The sequence below is a fragment of the Rhinopithecus bieti genome, unplaced genomic scaffold (genome assembly GCF_001698545.2).
Source record: "Rhinopithecus bieti isolate Rb0 unplaced genomic scaffold, ASM169854v2 scaffold_30479, whole genome shotgun sequence".
Classification (NCBI taxonomy): Eukaryota; Metazoa; Chordata; class Mammalia; order Primates; family Cercopithecidae; genus Rhinopithecus; species Rhinopithecus bieti.
The window spans coordinates 5806-14821 of record NW_016813201.1 but is presented as its reverse complement, the minus strand read 5'-3'; the positions used below and the strand labels follow the sequence as shown (position 1 = coordinate 14821).

Here is a 9016-nt window from a genome sequence, read left to right as displayed (position 1 = left end):
TAGGAAAAGGGATTCCCTTCCCCCTTGCGGTTTCCAGGTGAGGCGATGCCTCGCCCTGCTTCAGCTCTCGCTGGTGAGGCTGCAGCAGCTGACCAGCACCGATTGTCCGGCACTCCCTAGTGAGATGACCCCAGTACCTCAGTTGAAAATGCAGAAATCACCGGTCTTCTGTGTCGCTTGCGCTGGGAGTTGGAGACTAGAGCTGTTCCTATTTGGCCATCTTGCTCCGCCCCCCAAAGTTTAGAAGTTTTGAATAGAATAGCAATTATTTCATAATTTTGATGGAGTAAATAGAATAAAAGATATTTTAAGGTAAAAATAAAATTAGATTCTTAAAAATAATAATGAATTTGAAATAACTGAAATTACATCAAATAATTATTCAGGAGTAGACACTGCTTTAATCATTTGATGTCTTCAGAGCTCGATTCTGTAGAAGGTATTCAGAAGTGTAAGTGGTTGAACTGACCTGTACTAAAGGAAAAACTGCCAAATCTCTCATTTGTTGAGAATCTAGCACACGAAGGTAATGGAAAAGAGGACTTGTCTAGTGTTTACTAAGTTCTATTTACAACAGTATTAGTTGAGAAATATGTGTTCCCTTTACAGCAGCTGGTGGGGCCCTGGTAATATCACATGCATATGTGTGGGACATCCCTACCCAAAGCAAAAATACTATGCTCATTTCCTCTTTGTGGCAAAAATCCAGCCAGTTGTCAAACGGGCATGTTGGATGCTTTTGTTTTGACTTATCCAGAGAATAAAATAAGTTCTTTTGCAAGTGATTGCTTTAATAACACAAATTTGGTAATTATATATTCAGAAATATACAAACTATGGGTGTACAAAGACCTATGCTTTGACTCTGATCTTGAGGAAAAAAATAAAAATTTTCTATTGTTATGTGAAAACATATACTTAAATAAAAGCATAAGAAAAAGTCTGTACAGTTATAGATCAACCATCAACAGTGATTACTTTCATATTGAGAAGTGGGAGTGGGGTGAGGAGCATGCACTTTTTACTTCATATACTCCTGTATTATTTTAATTCTCTCCTTATCAGTTTTTATTTATGTATTACTTATATAATTTAAAATATACAATGAAAAGTGCCATTTGTTAAAGCAGGCAATTTATTTATTTGTATTTTTCAAGATGGAATCTCACTCTGTCGCCTAGGCTGGAGTACAGTGGTGCAATCTGGACTCACCACAACCTCCGCTTCCTGGGTTCAAGGATTCTCCTGTCTCAGCACCCCCTGAGTAGCTGGGATTACAGGCACGTGCCACCATGCCTGGCTTTTTTTTTTTTCTAGTAGAGACAGGGTTTCACTACGTTGGCCAGTCTGGTCTTGATCTCCTGACCTCAGGTGACCCACCCGCCTCAGCCTCCCAAAGTGCTGGGATTACAGGCATGAGCCACCATGTAATATTTTTAAATTCAGGGATACGTGTGCAGGATGTGCAGATTTGTTACGCAGGTAAACATGTGGCATGGTGGTTTGCTGCAGAGATCATCCCATCACCTAAGTATTAAGCCCAGCATCCACTAGCTATTCTTCTTGATGCTCTCCCCACCCTCCAACGGGCCTCAGTGTGTGTTGCTTCCCTCTATGTGTTCTCATAATTCAGCTCCTTTTTCTACGTGAGAATATGTGGTATTTGGTTTCCTGTTCCTGCATTAGTTTGCTGAGGATAATGGCCTTCAGCTCCATCCATGTCCCTGCTAAGGACAGGATCTCGTTGTTTTTATTTTATTTTATTTTTACGGCCACATAGTGTTCCATGGTGTTTATGTACCAAATTTTCTTTGTGTAGTCTGTCATTGATCGGCATTTAGGTTGATTCTGTCTTTGCTATTGTGAATAGTGCTGCAGTAAACATACACGTGCATGTATCTTTATAATAGAATTATTTATATTCCTTTGGGCATATACCCAGTAATGGGATTGCTGTGTCATATGGTATTTCTGCCTCTAGGTGTTTGAGGAATCGACACACTATCTTCCACAATGGGTGAATTAATTTACACTCCCGCCAACAGTGTAAAAGCATTCCTTTTTCTCCACAACCTCACCAGCATCTGTTGTTTTATTGACTTTCTAATAATAGCCNATGTCCCTGCTAAGGACAGGATCTCGTTGTTTTTATTTTATTTTATTTTTACGGCCACATAGTGTTCCATGGTGTTTATGTACCAAATTTTCTTTGTGTAGTCTGTCATTGATCGGCATTTAGGTTGATTCTGTCTTTGCTATTGTGAATAGTGCTGCAGTAAACATACACGTGCATGTATCTTTATAATAGAATTATTTATATTCCTTTGGGCATATACCCAGTAATGGGATTGCTGTGTCATATGGTATTTCTGCCTCTAGGTGTTTGAGGAATCGACACACTATCTTCCACAATGGGTGAATTAATTTACACTCCCGCCAACAGTGTAAAAGCATTCCTTTTTCTCCACAACCTCACCAGCATCTGTTGTTTTATTGACTTTCTAATAATAGCCATTGTGTCTCGTGTGAGATGGTATCTAATTGTGGTTTTGATGTACATTTCACTAATGATCAGTGACGCTGAGCTTTTTTTCATATGTTTGTTGGCCACATGTATGTCTTCTTTTGAGAAGTGGCTGTTCATGTCCTTTGCCCACTTTTTAATGGGGTTGTTTTTTTCTTGTAAATTTGTTTAAGTTTTTTGTAGATGCTGAATATTAGGTCTTTGTCAGATGGATAGATTGCAAAATTTTTCTCCCATTCTGTAGATTATCTGTTCACTCTCATGATCCTTTCTTTGGCTGTGAAGAAGCTCTTTAGTTTAATTAGATCTCATTTATCAATTTTTGCTTTTGTTGAAATTGCTTTTTGCATCTTTGCCATGAAATCTTTGCTTGTGTCTATGTCCTGAATGATCCTGCCTAGATTTTCTTCTAGGGTTTTGATAGTTTTGGGTTTTACATTTAAGTCTTTAATCCATTTTGAGTTGATTTTTGTATAAGGTGTAAGGAAGGGGTCCAGTTTCAATTTTCTGCATATGGCCAGTCAGTTCTCCCAGCACCATTTATTGAATAGGGAATCCTTTCCCCATTGCTTATTTTTGTCTGCTTTGTCAAAGACTAGATGGTTATAGGTGTGCGGTCTTATTTCTGGGTTCTTTATTCTGTTCTGTTGGTCTGTATGTCTGTTCTTGTATGAATACCATGCTGTTTGGGTTATTGTAGCCTTGCAGTATAGTTTGAAATTGGGTACCTCCAGCTTTATTCTTTTTACTTAGAATTGTCTTGGCTATTCAGGCTCTTCTTTGGTTCCAGGTGAATTTTGAAATAGTTTTTTTTTCTTCTAATTCTGTGAAGAATGTCAATGGTAGTTTCATGGGAATAGCATTGAATCTATAAATTATTTTGGACAGTATGGCCATTTTCATGATATTGATTTTTCCTATTCATGAGCATGGAATGTTTTTCCATTTGTTTGTGTCATCTCTGATTTCTTTGAGCAGCGGTTTGTAGTTCTCCTTTAAGAAGTCCTTCACTTCCCTTGCTAGCTGTATTCCTAGGTATTTTATTCTTTTTGTGGCAATTGTGAACGGGAGTTCATTCACGATTTAGCTCTTGGCTTGCCTGTTGTTAGTTTATAGGAATGCAAGTGATTTTTGCGCACTGATTTTGTATCCTGGGATTTAAGCAAGCAATTTAAATGATGTCTCACTAATTACCATGTAACAGGGCTAATATTTATAGTTTTAAATATGGTTTTCTTTTTTGCCTTCTGAGTACACAGCCTTTGCCTGAATACAGTAGAGCCTCCACCTATCTGGCTGTCGAGTAGTGGTGGGAATGGTGATGGAGTAGATATTCAGCAGTTATAGGAGTACCAAAAAAGTACAATGCAATTAATTTTTTTAACTACCCAAATTGGGTTATGCAGCAAGATAATAGCCTTGCAAGTGAGGCTTTTGTATCAAGAAAGGATTTTCTAGATTTCGTTACCTCCCTTTAGCTTATCATTCCTGAGCATGGGGGATATACATTGTAGGACCTGTAGTATGAAAAGGGTGACAGCTTGGTCAGTTCTGTGGTTGTTAGGTAGGAGAATATAGCATGGAACAAGTAAAAGAGAACATGTTTTAGTTCTGGCAGGGGAAATTACGGAAAGAAGGAGAGACACAGAGAAGTATAAAGCCATCAGAAGTGGGCCCTGACTTCCTTTCACATGTGGGCTTTGGCCTGGAGAAGAAGTATATTAGATACATTATGGTAACACCAAAGGCAATGGTCACCGTTAGGAAAGAGATTCACTCCCAGGTGGCCCTCAGCACCAACACAGGGTAGCCAACTTAGTTAAAAGCACAGCTCATGAAGCCAGGCAGAAAGGAGTCTCTGAGGTTCAGCTTTCATGGTTACTCTTTCCTCTGTTTTGGAGCAGAGTGGAGCCAGAAGTAGCTGAGGCTCTTGCTAGTCAGCATTTCAGAGAATTCACCATAGTGAGGCAAGGGGTATGGTATGGCTCTGCACAGTAGACTGCAGAGAGAATTGTCCAAGCCAGGACTTAGGGGGACATTTCACACCAGTGGGCACTGAGATTAGGTCAGATTGGCAAGGGAGACCCCTGGACCGGTCCATGTGAAGAATGAAAAAAACCCATTATCCTTCAGGCAAGAAGACACACTACACCCCTATCTAGGAACATTAATGCTTTCCACCACCACAAGGGAGCAGGAGCCACTTCCTTATGTCCCCAGATGCCACCTTAGGGAGATAAGCATAGGAGAGATGAGAGAAAGAACATTTTTTTTAATCCAAATGAAAGTTGTCTCCTAAAGTACCATTCACATGAGCAGATGGGATTAACTTTAGGCAGGGACTCTTAGTTAATTTTCTTCCTCACTAACCAGTAGTTGGCTGCTCTTGATCAGCCCTAGACATAATGATGGCACATTTTTCTCTGCAATTCTAAGTTGTAATGTAAAATAAATTTTATAATATTACAATAAGTGAAAAAGTAATCATGGAGAACAAAACTATAGTACAGTGAAGAAGAAGACTCATGTGGAGAAAGAAATCTTGTCCTAAAGAATCAGGGAGCATTAGGAACACTTAAAAGAGTCATACAGCAAAGGGTAGAGGATGGGGAGTGAGCTGTAGGAGGACACTGAGGGTTTGCATGTGAGGGCTGAAATCGAATAACACACAGTGGTATGCAGTGTCCCTTGGTGCATATACATTTACAAATTTCTTATATGAAAACTCTTAAAAACTTGTGCCTGCTTGCTGCTTTATGTTACTATTAAAGAACAGAGTACAACTTGCCCATTAACCTATTCAAATCAGGTGTTGAACAGCCTTGGCTACTCTCACAAGCAATGTTTCTGCCCTGAGAGAGGGAACAAAGAGCCCTTCCTCTCAGAAGGCACTCTAAAGCCAACTTCTCTGATCCCTTATCCAAAGTTCAATTATTCTCCAAGGTGGTGAGCACAGATTCTGGAACGAGACTTTCCTATTTACCAGCTGTGTGTCTTTGGGCAAGTTATATAACCTCTCTGTGGCTCCACCGGGAAAACTGATAAGAACTCCTATTTCTAAGTGTTGTTTGGGGTGACCAGCCATCCCGATTTGCCTGGGATTAGGGTGGCTCCTGAGATGCAAGTCTTGCAGTGCTATCACTAGGAAAGTGCTGGACAAACTGGAATGAGTTATGTGAACATAAAATAAGTTAATTCATGTGAGGCTCTCAGACAGACATGTGTTTTCACAGAGCATGTGTTTAATAATGTTCATTATCATGATCACTGTTACTGCTACTATTGTATATGGAAAAAGAGAAAAAAAAAAGATCCCTAGACCAGGTGGAAGTGTTTGAATGTTGCTGTAATGCTGTTTTAATTAGAGGAAAGAGACTGCATAATGACCCTCGGCATCTAGGTTGCTCAGTGTCCTGAAATGTTCACCTAATTGTTTAATTTAAAATGAACTTACTACACAGCTAATAATGATGTATGTGCAAGCCAAAATCCTATTCTATACAATGGAAATAAATTTCTCTGGGGACAGGGCACAAGTAGAAGGTCCAGCAAGAAAGAAGACCTCATAACAGTGCATAAAGCCATCACTTGCGCTCTCTGAGCATCTCCAAAGTCCTAGGACTGTAAGGTATGTGCAAGTGAGGCTTTTGATGTATATGTTGTTTTGAGGCTCAGAAGCACAGAAATGTTGCAGGAATGCCACCAGGAAGCTCAGAAAAGGCTTGATACTTTGCTCTATTCAAAACTTTGTGACAGGAAGATTTAAAAAAAGCTAACATTAATTGATTAGTTTTTAAGTATGGGCAATGTTCTAAGAATTTTATATGTGTATTGCCATTTAATACTCATGCCAATGAAGTAAATACTTACAGTTTTGTGGAAGAATCTGAGGCTCAAAGATGTCAATTAATTTATCTAAGGTCACAAGGCTAGCAACTGGCAGTCCAGACAAACCTAGACTGTTTGACTCTAGTGCCCATTATACTCTGCAGCTTACACAGGTTATGCATAGATGAAGCTGCAATTATTAGTCCCTCTTTTTAAGTCGAAGAAGGATTTAATTTATACCCATTTATTTTTAATGATTTAAATCTTATAAATTACATATCACCTTCATTTATTCTATATTTAGAGACTTGTTGATAATTTGCTTTTGGTATTTACTGCAGTTTTTATCTTTATAGTATAATTGAATGAGTTATATGGCACATTCCCATCTATGCCCAAACTTCTCTTGAGAGAAGCCCAAGTGATTGACCCATCAAATCCCAGCTCAAGATATTACTGTTTTCTAGTGGGAACCACCTGAACTGAAGGCAACAGGAATCGAAGAACAAGTCAAGGAAATAAATTGCTTCTGTCAGGTTAGCCACAGAAACCAGAACATCTATATGTCATAATCATAAAATTATTTTCTATAAATTAATGTTTTACACAACAGAGGTCAAGATATCTCTGAAATCTTAGTTTCATTTATTGCTTCTTTCAAGTTGTCTTCATGTATAACGTATTTCATTTTTATGTGACCTAAAATCCAATGATGATGACATAAATCATCATAATTAATATTAAATAGAGTTGCCTTTTTCTTTTTTTACTATTTCTGATTAATTATTTTTACTTTCATTTTTTTACTGCTGCTCAGATGAAAAGTCATAAAATAGGGTAGCAATGTTATTCAGCTTCCAGAAACTCAACCTTCTAGTAGTAAATTTGAAACAGCTGGTTATATATTTTGTCCTATTGAAGGAAATAGAAAGATCTATTGAAGAACTAAAGCAAAAGTTTAATAGAGTTGAATTACCTCTGCCTCAACTGACTATTTGCCAGTGGTCCATCGGGTAGCATGAATTTTGGGATGAGCAGGCAACATTAATTCAACAGAGGCTATAGGAGTGTCTTACTATCCCTAGAAACTCTAGAATCTCAGAAATTTGCATTGTGGAGGAATTCTGATGTTAGCGGTCAGTTCAAAAATCTTATGTCCCAGAGCTGGAAGGAACTTTGAGTGGTGGTCTCTCTTCTAATAGATAGGATTGCAATGGAATCAACTCAGAAAGCTCTTCTCTTCTTTCAAGTCTTTAGATCCAAAACACTTAAATGCATGAAGAAGCTCACAGTTCAATTTTCCCTATTCTTTAGATCATAACGACTTCACTTTGAAATTAAATAAAATGTTTCGAGATTAGCAAGACCTCTATTGTCAATTTTTCGCTTCACTGAGAGCCCTCTCTTGTGAAGGGAATCTGGAAATTAGAAAGTCAAGATGAAGGCATTTATGACCCAGGGCCTGCTTGAAAATAGTTGAAATATTTAAAACCCATCTGCACTGTATGATAGCTTATTGCTCAAAGGAAATCTCTTAGCAGAAAGCTGTTGAGCTATTGCCCCCAGGAGAGGGCCTTCCACATTCATGAACACGCAACCATCTGAGCAGCCACATAGTAACTGGGATTGTTCTGTATGAAAAAACTCTATCATAAAACACTTCATTATTATTGAGTCCTGGACTGGACTTCTGGGTTGATAGAAGTGGCAGCAAATGGGATAAACAATGAAGGGTCTTTCTCAGGATTTAGATGGTAAAAAGGCCAGTGGTAGCTCAAGCACTAAGTTTCCATAAGGAGACTGAAAAGGCAATGTGCTCCAACTGTAGGGATCATGGAGGTTGGTCTTGCTTATGCCAGCCCTCGCCACGTATCAAGAGCAGCAATCTCCCTCCCATGGCAGGTTTGCCCCAGCCACATCCAGAACCAAGGGAGGCAAGCCTGGTGGTCAACTGAGGTTCCAAGGCCACTATGTTAACAGGCTGGAAATAGTCTGGGTTGGGGATAAACAAAGATGGAGATAGATAAACAGTAAGCTATTCTTCTTCCTCATTCTTCTACCCTGATGGGATCTACCCCATCTCTTTGTTGGAATAGAAGCCACCTCTGAATCCTACCTAGCTTCTGCTAGTGCCCTCCTATCTGGAGATTGGCCCTGTGCATGGATATCCTGTGTTCACCTGGATGGATCTTGCTGGATGGATGAAACATGACTTGCAGCCAAGAACTGCATCTGTCCTGGAGCTCTTGCTGCCCTGAAAAATTTCATCCCTTCAGATAGGATGCTGGGGCTCATCTGCAGGGCCATGGCTAACAGCCACACAGGTTTTCCACCACATGAGTCCAGGAGGGACACCAATCCCACAGGCCACAGTGTAAGTGGTACCGTCTGGAGTTGGGCAATACAGAAGCTCTGTTTATCCAATGCAAGTGAGTCACACTCCTAGGGCAGTGTGATTTGAGGTGGTACCTTGGGGGAGGCTGACATTCTATTCTAGTTAGTCTCCTCTCATCCATCACTTCTTACCCCCATTGTGTACGCCTATGATATTCTTTACTTCTTTCAGCCCCATGCACGGCCAAGACTCTGCTTTACGATCCAACCAAACCTCACTTCACTTACTAAATCTAGCTCCATTAATGAAAGACGTGGGCGGGTGGGCGG

The 9016-nt window shown here is 39.6% G+C and overlaps 1 protein-coding gene across 1 annotated transcript in view; it reads right to left on the bottom strand.

The window, feature by feature from the left end:
* The window catches only part of LOC108512488 (ventricular zone-expressed PH domain-containing protein homolog 1), a 74806-nt gene extending 65882 nt beyond the window's left edge, over nt 1-8924 (bottom strand). Inside the window, exon 1 of the mRNA XM_017847762.1 lies at nt 8879-8924. Within this exon, the coding sequence (XP_017703251.1) occupies nt 8879-8924 (46 nt within the window). The remainder of the gene's footprint in view (nt 1-8878) is intronic.
* Between the last annotated feature and the right edge of the window lie 92 nt (nt 8925-9016).